This window comes from Typopeltis vanoorti, chromosome 18 (genome assembly GCF_054136105.1).
Source record: "Typopeltis vanoorti isolate ZY-2024b chromosome 18, IOZ_Tvanoo_1.0, whole genome shotgun sequence".
In the NCBI taxonomy this organism is placed as follows: domain Eukaryota; kingdom Metazoa; phylum Arthropoda; class Arachnida; order Uropygi; family Thelyphonidae; genus Typopeltis; species Typopeltis vanoorti.
The window spans coordinates 14,109,143-14,129,459 of record NC_143566.1 but is presented as its reverse complement, the minus strand read 5'-3'; the positions used below and the strand labels follow the sequence as shown (position 1 = coordinate 14,129,459).

Here is a 20,317-nt window from a genome sequence, read left to right as displayed (position 1 = left end):
CTGAATTCTGATGACTTGAATTTTGAAAACTCGACACTCAGGGTAGCCCCTGAGTTTCAAAACGTTTCAAAAAACATGACATAAAAAGGCTTACCATTTTATATGTATATAGGGTAGATTTTATTTCATTATTTTTTATTGTTTTGGTGAAATGCTTTACCTGGAATACTCTTTCCACTTCCAGAGGAACTGGAAAGAGTATTCCAGTTCCTCTTATATTTTATTCCTTCGAAAATATCATTCTGTGTCATATAAAGAACTTAAAAATTCGCCTTCAAGATGAAAAGGAAACAGTTCATTCAGGTATCCCTCTATCAATATTTGTAGTCCTGAAAAGGACTGTTTTGATGGTCTTGAAAACAAACATTTTTATTTCATACTGTTCAGAATTTAAAATTCTTGAACAGTGTGGAACACCTTGAAGCAAGGGTAAACACACAAAGCAGTTTTACACTCAGGGCACCAGATTTTTGTTTCCTTTCTGATATTTTTTTTTATTAGCTGTTGGTGGTAGATTTTCGGGAAAATGGTTGGAGTTAGCAGCGTTCAACCTCAGATGTCTGGCAGGATTTCCTGTTTTTCTGCTTGCTGAAGAAGGCACATGTGCATGCAGCAATGCATTCACAATTTCTATTCTGTATTCTAGATATGTTATGGTAGACAAACATTTTTTCTTGTGCAGGAGGAAAGTGTTCCAAATAACAAAAACTAATACATGTCCAAACACTTTTTTGTAATATTTTTTATGCTGTTTCCTCATTACAGAGTAGAATGATAGCTGCTGATCGCACCTGTTGACTCTACCCACAGCGTCATTGTACGCGCACACAGCAATGGGTTTTTCTTTCTTCAAACCATGCTTCTCCACGAATTCCGTTGATGGATTGTGCAGGGAAGACAGCAGAAAAACATCTTTTTTGTCTTTCCAACGTAGTGCAAAGACTTTCCCTCGCTGATAAGCTCGGATTTCTCCCTTCGATAGCTTTCCTGAAGCCAGATCTGGAGGCATATCTCGCCTTTTTGCATTTACAGTACCATAACTCTCTGTACGATGCTGTAAAAGCAAATCAGCGAGTTCAGGACACATATAGTAATTATCCATTGTAATGCAGTAACCTTTCCCCAGTAAAGGATCTCTCAATATCAGACAATATACATAAATGATATGTATATTGTCTGATTTATAATTTGTTAATTTATAATAATCACCACATAGTTTCAGTATCGAAAAATTAAAGTTATGTGGAACAATTACTAGAGAACAATGACGAATTAAATAAAAACTGTACCCATGTTTCATAACAGTTTTCGGGTGTGTGATAGTAATGCCACGGGGGGGGATTAAACTATCAGAGGCGAAATTAAGTTCAATTCTATTGTGAAAGGAAATGAAATTTTGATATACATATTTTGAATGATAAAAATAAGCAAATCTATCGCTTACTTTAAAAATTGGAGAAGAAAATATCTGAATTATGCAGAAAATATAAATTTAAATCATAACTATTAATTTCATTTTGTAATGACAAATTATACAAGGAAACCAAGAAAGTGAATGTACAAAGAACAGTAAATTACTATACAACATGAAGAAAAAATTTAGTAATATGATTAAAGAATTTCATGTTATTCTCTATAAAGCAAAGTTGCTCAAGCGTGTCCTAAAGGAAATCTGTGAAGTATTATTCGATTTCGAAGGTTTTGTACAAAAATAAAAATAATATAAACTGAAACGTCGGCAGCCGGTTTTCTTTTCTTTTTTTAAAAGAATATTTCAAATAATTATCGTGAATTAATTTCTTCGAGAACAAAGAAAAATCTTTTGTCTAGTAAGCGATTAGAAAAAAATTAGTGCAAAAAAAATAAAAACTTAAACTGGTTCTCCAAGGTAAGGCTTTGTTCACTTAAATATTTTTAAGTGAACAAATTATACAAGATCTTTATTTTGTCCAGGCATTAATGTATTGTACAATAAAAAGAGAAAACAAAAATATAAATAATTTCTCTATTTTTAGTCTCTCCTATATAACTAAAATCCAGTTGACCAGCATGGAACAAGAAAGTGCGTTTCTTGTTATAGGCAACTGAGAGGCAGCTACGAATGTGAGATAATCTGATTAACCGTTCTCTTCAGCATGAGAGTTTATCACACTTTCTAATTGACATGACAGTGAAATTGCATTTCTTATCCAGGTTCTTTAAACAGGTGGGCTGAAACATATCCAGATTTAGTTGGACGTCTATAGACGTCCCAGCCATTTGAGAGGTTAACATCATGTACATTCCAGCCAGTTGGTATGGAATGGTTTCTAATACTAGCTGAAGATTGGCTAGAGTCCTGACTTATGCTGGATCTTATATATTAGGTAGGCTGCATGTGTGCCATCCAGATCCTTGGAATTTTCGTACCATCTTTGTTGTTGATATTTGGGTGGTTTATCAGGATTTCGCAGGCTTCCTTAAATTTCCTTTCATACCATTTTTGTGCAGTGTAAAGAGCAGGTGCTTTTTAGAAGACAGGAAAGATTAAGTGAACATCACTACAGTTTTAAAATACACACTGCAGTGGTTCTCAAGCATCTCAGTTTGTATATTAGATTGGACGTCAATGATTTCAAGTTGTTCAAAATAGGGGATGCATTCTTCAGTGGTTGCATGGATTACCATCTCAGTACTGCTATTTGATTGAGTTTAATTTTCTGTTTCTTTCAGTTTTCTTTTGAGGAATCAAGGTGGGGAAACCTTACAGTCTTTATCCTTATACAGTCCTAATTTCCATATGCACCAGGAATCAGGGACTGGTGCATATGAAAGACATAATCAAATGTATATGCCTGTGTGCAAATACCAGGGCTTGCATTTATGTAAGGAGAGGATGGAATCATACGGCCATAAAAATAGATCAAGCAAAATGAGCTATTATTTTAATGGCTAATATAGCCTACTTTCGTTTAGGAGTGCCCCCTTTTTTTACAATGTCATTGACTCTTTACCCAAATTCTAGTGCATTACTGAAGTGTTATAAAACTAATATGTGAAGAATAAAAATAGGAGAAAATTTGGAGATTGTTTTCTGTCTCCTTATTCCAGCGATGTGCTTTCATAGGCCATTAAGTGTTAAAGAAAGGGTTTTTTTGGGGGGGAAATTGGGATAAAGTAATGTGGGGGAATTATTTGAAAAAAAAAAACTGGGTTTTTATATATGTACAATATTATTATTATTAAGGGTAGGTAGAGAGCATTTGGGAATGGGGGGGGGGTATGTAGGGTCAGAACTCAATAAACATCCACCGACCCTACATAATTTCCAAGAGTTGGAAGCTCCATAACAAAAAATTAGGTCAAGGCTCCAATCAATAGGAGGCAACACAAGTACACCAAAGACAGAAACACCTAACCAACATGACATAGCATCCACTCCCCCTACGAGTTCCGAAGACGATGGTTCTCAAAACGACTCACACCCCTGATCTTTTCCCTTAAATCCCTCCTTTTATTCCCCCAAAAAATAATTTCCATCTTCAGATCCTTCTCTCACCCCCACTCCAAATGCTCTCTACCCACCTTTAATAATAATATTATACATATATAAAAACCCAGGATTTTTTCAAATAATTCCTCCACATTACTTTACCCCCCCCATTCCTTTAACAGCATATGAAGGCACATCGCCGGAATAAGGAGAGAGAAAACAACATTGAAAAAGGTACGTCCAAATTTTCTCCTATTCTTATTCTTAATATATTAGTTTTATAAACACTTCAGTAATGCCTTAGAATTTAGGTAAAGAGCCAATGACATTGTAAAAAAAGGACACTTCTAAACGAAAGGGCTATATTAGCCATTTAAATAATAGTTTATTTTTAAAGGAGTAACATGGGAATTTTCCCAGAAATAATACCTACAAGCAAAATGATCTATTGAACGAATATCCAATGAGATCACTGTATTAATAAAAATCTGAATATCAGCACATTTTTTTCAATGCTTTCTTGCAATGATTTAAAGCCATTCCCAATCCCTAATGCATGAATAAATCTTGAGAATATAAATTGGCTTAATCTCAAACTTCCAGCCCATCCATATTTGTGCAATATTCAAGCAGATACCTAGTAATGGGAGAACTATGGGAAGGTGAATGTATGAATATGTGATATGTCTCTGCCTAGCTTAATTTCTTTAAGTATCGATCAACATTATTATTTTATCTTCTATATTCTTTCTAAACTTTTCCATAACTTCTGTTTAGTTGCTTTTAGATAATTTAGCTCCCCTACATTTTTCTTGTATACTCTTTAACCCTACAGAGGTCGCACTCGAAAAAATTGCAGCGTAGGTCGTGTGTATCTGAGAGATACATTCATTACCAGTATGTCTTAAAATGCGATAAAACTTAAAGAAAAAACACTGCAAATATAATACATGTTGGTTTATTTATTTTCAGTTACAATCTAGAAATTATTGAACAAAGAAACAAAGAAAAAAAAAACTAAACTAATACTATACTGACATCGGAGGTCGTGGTATCTCTCAGATACAATTTACTATCAAATATCACTTTCGGACTAGAGTAACTTCTGTTTAGTTGCTTTTAGATAATTGAACTTCGTTGAATCTCTTCAACATCTGATGGATTATCCTGTCGATATATTTTTCCAGCCATTTTCAACGGTAAATAAAAAAACAAAAACTAAACCAATACCATACTGACATCGGAGGTCATGGTATCTCTCAGATACAATTTACCATGAAATATCTCAAATCTTTACATAGCACGTGTTAAACCAAAACTGACTACATAAACAGTGTGGAATATCACTTGTAATATATAAATGCACAGCTACTCATGACCTCCAAGCTATACACTGGATATGTGTAAGAATATTTATATAAACAATTTGCATGTATCTGTCAGATCAGCTGCACCCTCTACAGGGTTAAGAGTACATGCTAAACTCACTTTTTTTTTTTGTGCCTCCCACCCATGAATGGTCATAAACTTATATAGTACATCAGAATTGTGGGTGGGATAAGGAATTTTTAATTTTTTTTTTTTTTTTTTTACATTTTTTTAAATTTATTTTTAGAATGGCAAGAAATCCTACTACAGAGAGCAAACATGGAACTTTTTTAAGAGCTGCTTCAGGCCTCCAAAAAATGGGATTGTGGCCACTTTCCAAGAATTTTCTTTAATATTTTTTCTTTTCCTGGGTTGCAGAGCTCCTGTAATAGCCATTAATGGCAATGCCCTTTGGTTGAAAAGACCAAGGTTATTCAACTGAAGGAGATCAGTCAGCAGTCTTATATGGAGGTGTCAGGGTTATTTCTTCCTATAAGTGCAGATTTTTTTCCACAATAAAAGCACATCAACAAGAAGAACAGAATTAATAGAAACAGTGCTCTGAGCTCATATCCTAGTTACTTTGGCTAAATTTGAAAAAAATAAAACAATGTAAACGATGTTGTTTTGTTGACTATTTTCCTACCTTTTTAACTTCTGAGTTTATCAGGAAATTCATAATTTCCCATCGTTACAGAAAGCATCATCACATGTTCCACATCTAAGCCAATCAATGCTTCTGACTTTGACATGCAGTCTCTAAGGTTTAGATTTTGTTTTTAAAACTTACACTTTTTTGACCAATAATAATTTTATATTTTGCCATATGGTTCACATACAAAAGTTTCATTATTTTGTAAACCTTCTTAAACTTTTTTCTTTTTGGTGTAATACTCAGTTTCATCCTACTCAAAATGAATAAATTAAATGAACATTTTCTCTTTCAAGACAATTGTACAGTTTTTTGTACTTAGACTAATATGAATGCTTCACTATAAACAAAAGCACGTGTTTTGTATATGTATGTATATATATATACAAAACACATGCTTTTTTGTATGTTTGAAATTGTTATGTTTGAAATATGGTGTCCATACTAAGTACTCCATACTCTGAGTGAAAATTGGCAAGTATTTGTCATTATAGAAAAAAATAAAGAACCTTTTATCCTAATTTTTTTTCAAATAATTTCCTTAAGTTTGAGAATTATTTAGTAGTACCCTTCAGATCTCCAATGAAAATTGCTAATTTGTATGCTGGTTGCCCTTTCTAAGAGGGTTACTAAGAGGATTCTTCCTTGTTTTCTAGGAAGTACCTACTATCAATATTATATATTGACTATATATTATTAACCATAAATTCAAAATTAAAAGCTTACACCGAACAGCTGTCGAAGATCTGGATCTCTAAATCTGAAAGGAATATTACTAACATGAAGGCGCTTTGGCTGACTTGTTTTTGCTGCATCTGTTCCTGCTGTGGTTGTCTGTGTTGCTGCCTGTCCTTGTGTGCTTGTGCCACTGATTTCAGGTTCTAAGTCTGTTTGCTGTAATTAAATAATAACAACATATGAAGCAATTCATTACAATCTAAATTTTAAAAAATATACAGCAATTCATTACTATTTGTGGATTTAATTTTTTTTTTATTTGTAGTTTCACTTATTTGCAGTCACATTTTAAAATGTATAGAATGACAATGTTAATGCACCATGATCTCTCTTTGCATCCAAATGCAGACATAGGAATCATGTGAGAGGCTGCAGAAGTTGAATCATGTTCAGGTTTTGTTGTGTACCTTGTTAGAAGAGCATATACATTTACCATTTATAGAAGCATGCTTATTGTTAGGAAGTTGAAAATTTCCCAACAAAAATATCACCTCTCATAATAGGGAAAACTGTTAAAAGATCAAAAATACAGTGTTTGTTTATTAGTATCATTGAAACAGGGTTGTTAATTAAACAAGTATTAAATGTGAATGAGAGATTTATGGAAAGAGAATGTGTTTATCATAAATGTTTCATCAACGAATGCCAAAAGTGTGATTCGACAGGAAATATTCAGTTGTTTGCTAATAATGCTAAACTGGGAAGAGCAATGATTTACCATTGCTCTTCCCAGTTTAGCATTATTAGCAAACAACTGAATATTTGAAAACGATATAGAAATCCTGCAGGAAGACTAAAATATTATAGCAGTGTTGGTAAAAGTAAATGTCTGCCAGTTTAATGTGTGAAGTGTGGTTGATGCACTATATTGATGGAACTGAACTGCAGGAAATTGAAAAGAGGGACTTAGGGGAGTTGAAATTTAGAGGTCATATTGCAAAGGATAGCCAAAGCAGCACATCAGACTGTGCATCGATGTCTGGGCAAAGTTCCCTCCGCTCCACCAAGAACTGCTCTATCCATGTCATCCATAGTCTTCTGCCAGAAAGAAATCTGAAGAATCCTTAATAATCTGAACACACACAAAGCATGTGATCCTGATGATATTCCACCTGTTGTGTTAACAATAGGTGGGATAACACCTATTCTGTATCGCCTCTTCAATCTATCCTATTCAATCGGTATTTATAACACCTATCCTGTATTGCCTCTTTAATCTATCCTATTGAACTGGCATCTAACACCTACAACATGGAACCAGGCCCACATCCAGCCTACCCTCCAAAACCGATAAAAGTCAACCAACAAATGAACCATCCAATTGCTCTCTCACTTTGCTCTCTATAAAATTATGGAGGTCATCAACAACCAACCCCTGAACTACCTAGAGACCTACCAACTAATCAGTGACCAACAAGTGTGGAGTTTGCCACTCACGATCTATAGCCAATCTAGCTCTTACTACTCATCTCTGGACGCGAACCATGCAAAAATTCTGAGAAACTCACATCACTGCTCTTGACATTTCAAAGGCATTTGATTGGGTTTAGCACAGTGGTCTACTTAGCAAACTACCACTCTATGGTCTGCTTCCCACACTGTGTAATTGGATCACCACTTTTTCACCGGTCACTCACTGTGTAATGGTGGATGGTTTCCTCTCCTCAGATTTCCCCAATGAAGGAGTATCCCAGGGTTTTGTTCTTTTCCTCTTGTATAATGACCTGCTCTAAGAGATTCCTAATCCTATCCATAGCTTTGTCGATGACAATACACTCCATTCTACTTTTTCATTAGATAAACCTTGTAGTGCCTAAGTATTAGAATCCTCAAGATCCATCACGAACTATGCACTGAACTCCAATGCTACCAAAACTCAGTCCTGTCTGATCTCTTGCAAGAAAGGGTTTGCACCCCTCCCCTTACCTTTAATAATAACAGATATGAAAACATGATTAGATTTTCATTCTTGGACTGACCTTTCCTGGCACAAACACATTTCCACTATAACTTCTGCAGCTGCCAAAAAACCTGATGTACTTTTTTGCGCAAGACACTACTTCACACCTTTATAGCTGCTAACTCTATACAAATCTGCCTGACCATAGAATATTGCTTCCATATTTGGGGTGGTGCACCAAAATCCTCTCTAAAAATCCTACTACCACTATTCCACCACTTTCGTTCAAATTCATTAGAACAAGAGCTACTGCTAACCAACACCCTTTTATAGTTCATCTTGAAACTCACTGAACCAACTTCACTGCCTCCTCTTTCATTCCATATACTTCTGTTCTTTGAAACAGTTTCCCAAAAGAATACAACCTTCAGTTCCTCCTTTCTTCTTATCCTCTTGCCCCCACACACAGTGTGACCTTTCATTCATTCATGTGTGGATATCACACATATATATATATATATATATATATATATATATATATCAGGGGTGAATATTCCAGGTGTACTAGGTGTGCGGTATTCATCCACCGAACAGCAATATCACCGATATTATTTTTTGAATTTATTCCTGTTAAAGGCTCCCCTAATTGTTTCCAGACTTTGTGTGATTCCTAAAAGTAAATGCAGTATACTAATGCTTCATGAAGAGGATATTTTTTGATGTGTAAACATTGCATTACATTCGCATTAATAGCCCGGGTGGTGTTCAAAATAGATACACCTTTGAGCCCTTTGAAAAGATGTACAGATGGCGAGGCTGAGTGAACACTGAGACAATAGCACATTGTCATTTGTCACGAGTTGCTGTTTTTGTTTTCTAAGTTTCATCGGTTTTGCGTGTGTGATGGGTGAACTGGTACACAGATCACACATGGTAGGCAAGTTTTTATATAATATAGCCAAGTTTTTAATATATAATTTTAGATAAATTTATAACTTTTTTGCCCATATTTACAATGGGAAACAGTAGTATTGTAGTCGAAGGAGGTAAGCCTTGTCCTCCTCTTCCAAAATTTACACCTCTGAATAATTCAAATATACCATTCTCCTTCATTATTGTTTTCTAATATACAGTATCTTAAAACAAACACACTGTCCCCCACTCTGTGCAGATTTGGTTACAATTGATAAATTAAAGTATTCAAAGTTTACTAAATAGAAAGTTTGTCATTTACGCAATGTCATTAGTAAAAGTCATTTATTAAATAAATTTAATAGACTTTTATTACTAGAAATTTGGAACATTAACCACAGAGTACAGTTAATGAAGACTAAATATTGAAATCTGCCAGGAGATAAGATAATAGCTATTATTATTTTACAACCTTTTTAATATCCACTTTAATCCTTAATGCACCTCAGTCTACACTGAGGTGAACAGCAGTAAATATACTACCAGAAGGACCATATGAATAACACCCTGGAATGCAGGGGACATCAAGAGATCAAGTCAGCAGGCTGTCTCAATATGTAAAATTGGAAATTATTTGATTTAGAAACAGGAACTTAGAATGTAAGATCATTAAATAAAAAAGGTGAACTAATTAAAGAAATAAATGAAATAATTATTGAAATAGTGCATTATTTACAACTAAGAAGAAAGGAAATTAAATGTATATAACAGCACACAGTGTAAGTAAAGGCAAAAGCAAGAGCAGCAACAATAAAACATAAGCAACATCATATGTAAAAGAATATAATTACATATTGGAAAGAATCATACATATGACATTAAAGATGAAATGATATGTATTATAATTTCTCAGGTGTTAACAGTCCTGAAGATGGGAAATAAGAAACAAATAAATGTATTTTACAAAGCATTACAAGAAACTCATATAATGGAAATTTAAACACATGACATGGGAATCAGATAATACCAGGCATGTTAAAGATTTAATGAATCAGTGCAAAATAAAAATCAAATTAAATTATTACAGTATTGCAGTGATAATGAAGAGATAATATATTCTATCAACATAAAATAACATGAAGAAATAAGAGGAAAATCAATAGGCTGTACAACAATTAGCAACATCAGGCCTGGAGCAATAATCGATATCCGAGAAAATTGCATCTTTCAGAAATAAAGTAATATATAGATTCTGTATGTTACTTTTAACTTACTTAAAAATAAAGAACTGAATCAAAGCATGGAAATCTTTAAAAATAATGTCAAATAATTAGAATATGAAGCCGTAGAAAAGAGAGCAATTGGAAATAAACAAAAAATGGAAATCTTGGTAATGAGAAGAAGTTATGATACAAAAGCATATCTACAAGATAAATCTAACAAAGAAAAGTACAACATAAAAGTTTAAGGAATGCGAATCTAGAAAATGAAAATTCTGGGATAACTATTCAAAACAGCTTGAATATGACTTTTATGATACACAGATGCAAATATAGAAATTAATTAGAAACCAAAGAACTAAATTATATAAATACATAAATATATCTTTAGATGAACAAAAATGACAGAAATAACATTTTACTGATGAACTGCATGAGGATGAAGAAAAAATAACTGCCAGAAAATTTGAAAGATAACAAAAGTGTAAAAATAGTGCCACAACAAATAAAAAAAAAATGTTAAAAAAAATTAGAAATAGAAAAATGGATGGAACAAACAGAATACAGAACAAAGAGGTAAAATATGAAGGAAGAGAAATAATATTTCAGGTAACCATTAAAATAAAAAAGAAATTTTCTAGAAAACAAATACCAGATGAATGAGGTGAAAATGTTGTAGTGCCAAATTTTTTTGAAAAAATGAGATAAATATTCAAATAATCAAAGATAGATGGATTAATCTATTAATTAATGACATCAAATGATGAATCACAAGGTTTTAGACCAGTAAGATTGAACATAGATGTCATATTTGCAGTAAAATAACAAAAAAAAATTCATATAATATAACACTCTGGTTTTTATCTTTTATAGATTTGCATGAAGCATTTGATAATCTAAAATTTCAGGCGAAATATTTTTAAAATAACAGTGTAAAGAAAATTAAAAACACAGATAGTAAAAACTTATCAAAGATATTTATACACATAACAAACATGTGATAAGATAGTGGAATAATGAAACAAAAGAAACTGTAAAGGGTGCTTAAGGGTCAAAGCTGGATAACTGAAGGAGACCTCTATGTTGCCTTTGAAGGAATGCAGAGAATACTGGACAGTGAGACTGATTTGTGCCTACAAGCCCACCAAAGGTCCTAGTAAGGAACAAAAGGATGAATTTTTTGAGGTATTAGAGAAGAGAGTTGATACAAAGAAAAAGGAAAAGTTGGTCCTTGCTGGAGATCTAAACAGCAAAGTAGGAAATGATCAGAAATGCTTTGAGAGAATTTGAAGAAAAGAGAAAAGCTAATATTAATGGTGGATTTCTGTTCAGGACATGGACTATTTATTACTAACACTATGTTCCAACATAAATATGTGCACAAATTCACATTGAGAGAGAATACAAGAAACAAGAAAAAGTCTCACTGACTATGTTATTGTCAGTGATGTTTTCACACTGGGAGAATAGGAAATGAGAAGTGCTTAATAAATATATTAAGCACCTCTTAATTTAGTTGAAAGTTTTTCACTTAGTTATACTATAAATTAAAGATACCAAGAAATTAAATACTAAGGCAAGTGATGTGAAGTCATACCACCTTTACCACGAGTTGCCACAGTCCTGAAAATACAAGAAGGGAGCGAGCAAAGGAGATGATAGTTTTAATAGGTAGGAATGACTTGACAGAGGACAAAGAGAATGTCAGAATGGATATCAGGCTGCTTAGATGGATAAAAGAGAATAGTGTGACAGGAAGGGATGGTAAGCATGTTGCCTAGGTATGACTGTGGTGAGATGAGGCAGACAACAAAGATTACGAATGATATGTTAGCTGAAATGTGTGAGGAGAAAGGAGTACAGTTTATTAATGTGTGGAATGAATTTGAAGGATGAAGTGAACTATATAAGAGAGATGGACTGCATTTGAGTGGTTATGGTGTGAGTCGCTTGGAGAGACTGCTGCTGGAAGGTAGAGAAGTGAGTACAGAGAATGAATCAGATCTAGTGGGCAGTGATGTGGAAGAGCAGGAGAGTAGGGAGGAGAGATTGATGAGGGGGTTTTAAATGAGGAAGTGAGTGGCATGAGTATGGAAAATGAGAGAATAGGCGTGCAAGAGGAACAGGGAAATGGGGAGGCTCAGGAGTACACAGCATGAGAGAGGTGGATGCTCCAAGAGGATGTGAGAGCATATGTAGACAGGTAAGGAATGGGATGACCTGGGATCAAGAGAAAACAGTTGGAATTGAAGAGGGTTCTAAAATGAATAAGCAGAAAGGGAAATGGCCCCAGTTGAGCATGGAGAGATCACACTGAATGAGTGGTATCAGTGGAACTAGCTGTACATCCAGGAATGAGCTGTTGTATTCATATACAAATGCTAGAAGTGTAAGAAATAAGGCAGATGAAATGGTTGCACTAATTGAATCTATTCACCCAAAAATTGTTGGAATAAGTGAGACATGGTTAGATGAGGGCAACATCCTGACAGGAATAGAGATGGAAGGGTATGATGTATTTTGTAAGGACAGAAGGGGTAAAAAGGGAGGGGGAGTGCTATTAATGATAGAGAAAGAGTTATGTCTATACAAAGTAGAGATGCAAGAGGGAAATAGTGCCAGTAGTTTTGAGGCAGTATGGTGTGAGATAGAGGTGAATGGAATGAAATACTTGGTTAGATGTTGTTATAGACCAGGGTAATGTGGATGGTAGTGATAATGAAATGTATGATCAAAGCCAAGCATATGGGCGATTTTAATTATGGCAATATAAACTGGAATGATGAGGTAGCAACTGGAAGTAAAGAAAATGAGTTTGAGTTTTTGAGGAATAATTACCTCAGACACACGTGAGGATTGGGGGTCTTGGATTTGGTCATCTCATCAGCGGATGTAATTATAAATGAGGTGTCAAATCACCAAACCAATTGGTGAGAGTGACCATGAGGTGATTACCTGGGTGGTTACCAGCAGTGTGAGGACCTCTGTGAGAAAAGGGTATATGTGGAACTACAAGGAGGGGGGGGGGGTGATTATGAAGAGCTCAGGAGACAGCTTGTGAGTGTAACATGGAATGAAGAAGAGTTACCAAAAAAAGAGATCAATGCAGCTTGGGGGATTTTCAAAAACTATCTAGTAGATGCAATGTCTAAATGTATTCCAAGGGTGAGAAGGTTAAATAAGGTAGGTGTGAAATGGATGAATAAAGAGATTAAGCATGCGATACAGAGAAAAAGGGCATTACGAGGCAGCATAAGCGAAGTGGAAATAACCAATTCCATGAGGATTACAAAGACCAGGCAAGGCAGGTGACTTGGTTAATGAGGGTAATTAAAGTGAGGTATGAACAGCAGTTAGCTAATGAAGCCAAAAAGAATCCTAAGGAGTTCTTTCGATATGTAGACAGCAAAAGAAAGAATGATCATGGAAGAATGACACTGATTGGAGAAAATGGTATAAAGACAGCTGCTGTGGTGGAGATACTTAATGAGTAGTTCATAAAGGTCTTTCAATCTTGTAAATGTGACTTCATGGAGAGATTGAGAGCAGTTGATGATGGGAAGGAGAGACCGACTGCAAGCGAGCAAGACGTGTATGGGGAGTTGAGCAAACTAGAAGTTAATAAGGCTGTGGGACTTAATAATATATCACCACATATTCTGAAGGAATGTGCCAGGAAGTTGATACCATGGCCTATCTGTGTGTCAGGTGTTGTGGTTAAGTTGTTGGAGAAGCTTGTGAAAACTAGGATCCGGAATTGGGTTGACAACAATGGTGTTATCTTTGATGGACAGCATGGATTTGCTAAAGGAAGGTCATGTTTTAGTAATCTACTTACTTATTACAATAAGGTGACTGCTTCCTTGGACAGAGGAGAAGGATACACAGTAATATACTTAGATTTTGCAAAGGCTTTTGATAGATTACCACATGATAAGTTGATAGTCAAACTAGAGCGGATGGGGTTGGATATTAGATTAGTGCACTGGAATGGAGACTGTCTATCTGATAAGTATCAACAAGTTGTGTATGGGGGGAGTGGGGAGCAATATCCAGGAAAAGGTAAAGTCACTAGTGGTGTGCCTCAGGGGTCTGTTTTAGGGCCATTACTGTTTAACTTGTATATTAATGATATTGGTGAAGATTTGGATGGAGATATTCAGTTGTTTGCAGATGAGGCCTTACAAGAAGACTTGAATAAATTGAGTGATTGAGCAGGGGAATGGGGATATGAGTTCAATGTTGAAAAATGTAAGGTTTTAAAATTTGGAAAACAAAGATGGGATGCAGAATTTATGCTTGGTGAGGATATATTGTCAGAGGTGGAGGAAATAAGAGATCTAGGGGTGATAGGGGATAAGGATCTGAAATTTAGGGACACATAGCCAAAATCGTGAAGACAACACAAAGGCTTCTGGGAATGATGTGGAGAACACTGATTTGTAGAAGTAGGGAGATTCTTGTTGCATGTATAAGGCTTTGATTAGGCCACACATATATTATTGTGCCCAGATTTGGTCACGTGGTTTTCAGAAGGACAAAGAGATGTTGGAGGAGACTGACTAAGGTAGTTTCTAACCTCTGGAATGTTGAGTATAAGGAAAGATTGAGAAGATGCAATTTGCAGCGTCTGGTGGACAGGAGGAAGAGGGGAGATATGATAGAGACCTACAAGTTAGTAAGGGGTTGTTATAGGATCAATGATGAAGAGGTTCTACAGAAAATAGTGGAAGATCAGGAGAGAACCAGAGGTCATCCCTGGAAACTGTATAAAGAGGCTGTGAGAAGCAGGTTTTTTCATGCAGAGTTGTGAATGATTGGAATGTCTTGCCTGAGAGTGACAGAATATGATAACAGATCATTCTATATTCTACAGAGAATTTGAGTGTGTTTAAAGCATGGTATGATGAGCTGTATGTATGATAAAAGGACCTCCCAGATGAGTCTTTGACTCCATGGGGTCTTGGGTAATAATAATATTTCACACAAAGGAATTACAGGCTTAAAAAGAGCTATACAGTAACAGGAACACTGTTATAAACTGTTATAAACAAAGCAGATAAAGGCATCACTGTTAACAGTAATGTTATAATGAATCAAACAGAATATGATAACAGATGCATAATCTTCTACAAGCTCATTCTATATACAAAATGACTGACCAAGATCTACCTAAACTACTGAAGAAAGCCACATCTTGTCCAAAGAAACTGCTAACAAACTGAAGTCTTTTCATGTAAAGCCACCCAGAATATATGCTGTACCAAAAATTCACAAACCTGATATCTCCACCAATTGTCAAAGTACAGATAGTCCTGCATACAAACTCGCTAAACAGCTGGCAGAATCACTTGCAACCATCCCACACCAAAGTAACTCTTCCTTCTTTGTTAAAAATGCTGTTCATTTTAAAACTATATTGAAAAATCATATATAGTAAGTTCAGACATACTGATTAGTTTTGATATCACCTCACTATTTACTGTAAATAGTGAGGTAATTTAGCATTAATTCCATTAACTGCAACTTCTGATTTGATAGTCTCATTTCCCCTCAGACATATTTGAATTATTTAAATTTACAGCACATGCTAGTTATTTCACATAGAAAGGAATAATATACAAATGGAGGGGACAGCAACGTCACATCTCCATTCCCCTTCAGCCAATTTCTACAATACTTGGAAAACCCCAGCACATAATGCAACCCCTCAGTATGGGTACACTATATTGATGATGCATTCGCCATTTGACTCATGGACAAGATATGTTAGATACATGCTTAGTGAATTTAAACAGTGAACATCCAAAAATCCACTTCACAATAGTAAAGAAAGAATCAAACAACTATCCGTCCTTCCTAGGCATGCCTTTCAAATGGTTCATTATCTTTTTTTTTCTTTCTTTTTTCCCCCTTACAGAAAGCTAACACATACTGGAAGATATTTGCACAAATAATCTCACCATCATCCGGTAAAACAGTATGATATACTAAAAACACTAACCCACATGCCAGTGATACTGCTCTTACCACTGAACTCACCTACCCTCAAAAATTTTTAGGCAATGGCTATGACCTCCAAACAATAGATTAAATACTAAATGCTCTCCAATCTCCCCTTCCTAATGCAAACCTGCTACTGTCCCATGTATTCAGAGCACATTTGAAACCATATCTAGAGTGCTTAATAAATATAACCTTCAAACCATGCCAAACTATCAACCCTCATACATTTACTTAGGGACACATTGAATCCTTATTACATCCACGAATATATGAAGTGCCCTATTCTTATGACCTGGCAGCATTATGCTTTAAACACACCAGCTGGAAAAATTGGGAACCCAGAGACTGTTTTTGGAGTCAGCAGCAACTACAAAATATTCTCTGAATATCAACAAGTATCAACTGTATCAATCTGCCAAAAATCTGGGAGACAGTCATTTTAAGATCAAATTAATGGACTCTCCATGCAAAAACAAATGGTAACAAATTAGGCCTTTTGGTCTTTGTCATAATTTGCATTGTCTGTTACAATTTTAAGCCACTCCACTATTAACTAATTGTGGCTGTTTGTGTTTTGTGAAAAAACTGTTTGTACTCTGAAGATGCTGGGTATAAACCAGTAAATATCACCAACTAAATTACATCTTATTTATCATTTAAATTAAGGGGATATTAAATCCCACATTATTTTAAAACCAAATACGAAACTCAAAGATTGGAATCAGAGAGTTTCATGCATATAGTAAACTATAAAAGTATTGGCGATACTTTAGTTTACTATAGTTTTATTTACTATATTCGGCATGAAATTCTCTGATTCCAATCTTTGAGTTTCGTATTCGGTTTTAAAACAATGTGGGATTTAATATCCCCTTAATTTAAATGATGTTTATATCACTGAAATGAAGCCTATTGGCTCTTTATATTTAAGTTACATCTTATTATTTGTTTTCTTTGTGTTGTAAATTTAACTGTAAAAAAATTAAAGATGAAGAACTGCCAACTGGCAGTTGTTCATTTTTCTTGTATATACATTAGCCAGTTGCTCCAAAACAGCAATTTGTTATGATATATAACAAAATCACAGAACAGAACTGAGAGGGTTAGCAAGTTACAACCTGCACATGGAGTGTGTGTGTATGTGCAATTTCAGTTTAACTAGGAAGCATGTACTTAGCTCAGCAGGAAGAAGCCATCCATATAGCAACACAATTTTTCTTTCTTTCTTTTTTTAAATGTTATCAACTTATCATATGTTAGTATCATGCACTTTTTTCAAGGGATCAGTCCAATCCAATAAGCAGATTGATGATGAATTCACACAAAGTAAGACAACCACAATGATTATTTGTCTCTCACTAACAGGAACACTGAATAGGAGCATGGCATATGAATCACCATCAAATTTCTGACATGTATCTTCGGGGGGGGGGGGGGGTAATATTATGATGGTATTAAATTAACAAAGTAACATCATTACTAACAGTTTTCCTCCAAATTAATGTATCTGTTAAGACTCTATTATTATAATCATCATGCGTATCAAGGATTTAGGCCTAGCATGGCCTGTTCCGTCCTTAGAAGTCATCGTTGAATCGTTTAAGAGGACGTCCTGTTTTTTTTCTTTTTCCTAATGGCTTGTACTTTAAGGCTTGTTTTGGTAATCTTGTGGCTGTTTGTGTTTTATCTCTAGTATTATCAAATATTACAATTATATTTCTGTCTTCTAAGGCAGTTTTTACTATATCAATCTAACTAGATCTTGGTCTTTTTTCTGCCATCCTGGCAAAGACTACTTGTTTTTCCAACCTTTCCTCTCCCCATTCTGTTCAAGGGATCATCAAGTGACCATACCAATTGAGATTAACTCTAAAACCACATTACTGAATGCTAACAATGTCTAGTTCTTTTCTTAATATTGTCAATTGTAATATGATGCTGCCTATGATGGGTCTGCATCTGTTCACAGTCCTAATCTTTCTGAGAACTCTCATATCTGTGGTCTTGGATCAAGTTTTATTGCTAACCCAGCTCTCAAATCCATGTTAAAATTGGTTTCAACACTGTTTTGTATACAGCTAGTTTAGTGTTTTGACTAATTTCTCTCCTATTCCATAAAAATTGATTCAGTTGACTGCCTACCATAGCAGCTTTTTAATTCTGTGGTCAATTCCCCTATTTAATTTGACATTTTCAATAAAAAAAATCTGGGCCTAAATAGCTAAAATATTTTACTTGTTCTATAAGTTCTTCATTCAGGATGCAATGGATGTTTTCAAAGTTTCTGCCTATTTTCACTGTCTTTTTATTTTTAATTTTCATACCAAATTTATTACAGAAGTTATTCAATTTAGTCATGGAATCCTGCAGACTTGTACTTGATTTATTATTTATTTAGAATAACACCATCTGAATAAATGATCCATATAGATAATTAACAACAGTAGATATAATGTACATCCTTCTCTCATGCCTGATTTAACATCAAGTCATCTTCCTGTACCTTCTCCAATTCTAACAGCTGACTGACAACTCAAATATAGACTAAGTATTGCTTGATATGCCATCTACCTATACAATGTAACATTTTGAACAGCTTTTCTCTTGACACTTTGTCATATGTCCTTTCCAGACAAAACTTAAATATAGATCCTTCCTATATTACCATGATTTCTCAACTAGTGGTCATAAAGTGAAAATCTCCCGACAACCTCCATTTGGTCTGAACTCAGCTTGCTCATCTCTAAGATTATCTTTCACAATTTTTCTTAGTATGTTCTCAAGTATGCTTGCATAAATCTTACCTGAAACACACAGAGCAGGAAAATTCCTCTGTAATTCTTATGGTCCATTTTATTTCCCTTTTTACAGACAGGTACTATGAGAGCCCTACTCCAAACATCTGGAATTCAACCCTCTGAACTTCTGAATTATTCAGTGCAAAACTTTTATACCTCCATATTTGAGCATTTCTGGTCAAATATCATTTAATCTAGCTGCGTTTCCACATCGCTGGTTATAACATTTGCGGCGCTTGATGGGTGTTTTCACTTCAAGTATTGATATATTCTCCTGACTGCATTCCTCTTTCACCACTGTACTGTCACTTCTTAGTTCATTTAATAATGTTCACATAAATTTACTCCACACATATCTAGCATTTCTTCATCTTTAGTTTCATGGCACCTTGTTCATCTCTGAGTACTTTTATAGTACTCTTTCTTCCATTTCTAAGTTTTTTCAATAGCCTCTGCCACTTTCCTCATATTTATTTTCTAAACTGTGACCAAAGTCTTCCCACGACTTTTATTTAGCTAATTTTACACACTGTTCCTGCATTCTAACATTTTTCTCTGTATTCTCTAAGAACACAAACTGACTTACTTGCCTGAACTTTTAATACCACTTTCTTCTTTTCCTTGGGTGCTTCTTTAACCTCCTGAGTCCACCATGGAGCTCTGATTTTTCTATCCTTGCTGGTAACTTCACTGCATGCCTCTCTGGCTGAATTAATCAATGTGTTTTTTCATGGTTTGTCAATGAATCTCTAAGGCTTGGTTCTTGTTTTAAATCGTCTTCATATTTCTCATGAATAATGTTTGTGTATTTGAGTTAACAGTTCCCTTCTGAAAGCTGCTCCAACTGTGATTTGTTTTAAAACCTTCTTACACATTCTTCTTTTCAATATCAAATTCAATTTTATCCTGCTCAACAATAAATGGTGATCACTTCCAATTTCAAATTCTATGTACACTCCTGTGTCCTGAACCACTCTGCAAACATCGAGAGCAACAATAACATAGTCAATGAGATGTTGCTTGTTTCTTGCACGTTTTTTCTGTGTGAATTTCTACACATATTTATGTTGGTACATGGTATTAGTAATACTAGTCCATGTCCTGAATAGAAATACAGCAGGTACTTATCATTATTATTAGCTTTGCTCTTTTCTCCAAATTTTCTCAAATTATTTCTATATGTCTGTAATCATTTCCTACTCTGCTGTTTAGATCTCCAAGGACAAACTTTTCCTTATTTGTTGTATCAGC

At 34.7% G+C, this 20,317-nt stretch overlaps 1 protein-coding gene across 4 annotated transcripts in view; it reads right to left on the bottom strand.

Moving 5' to 3' along the window:
• The window catches only part of LOC150096500 (RNA binding protein fox-1 homolog 3-like), a 247,540-nt gene that overhangs the window by 116,788 nt on the left and 110,435 nt on the right, over positions 1-20,317 (bottom strand). For all 4 annotated transcript variants that reach the window (XM_090408155.1, XM_090408157.1, XM_090408156.1 and 1 more), the window contains exon 3: positions 6,219-6,386. In XM_090408155.1, coding sequence (XP_090264281.1) covers positions 6,219-6,386 — 168 coding nt within the window. The remainder of the gene's footprint in view (positions 1-6,218; positions 6,387-20,317) is intronic.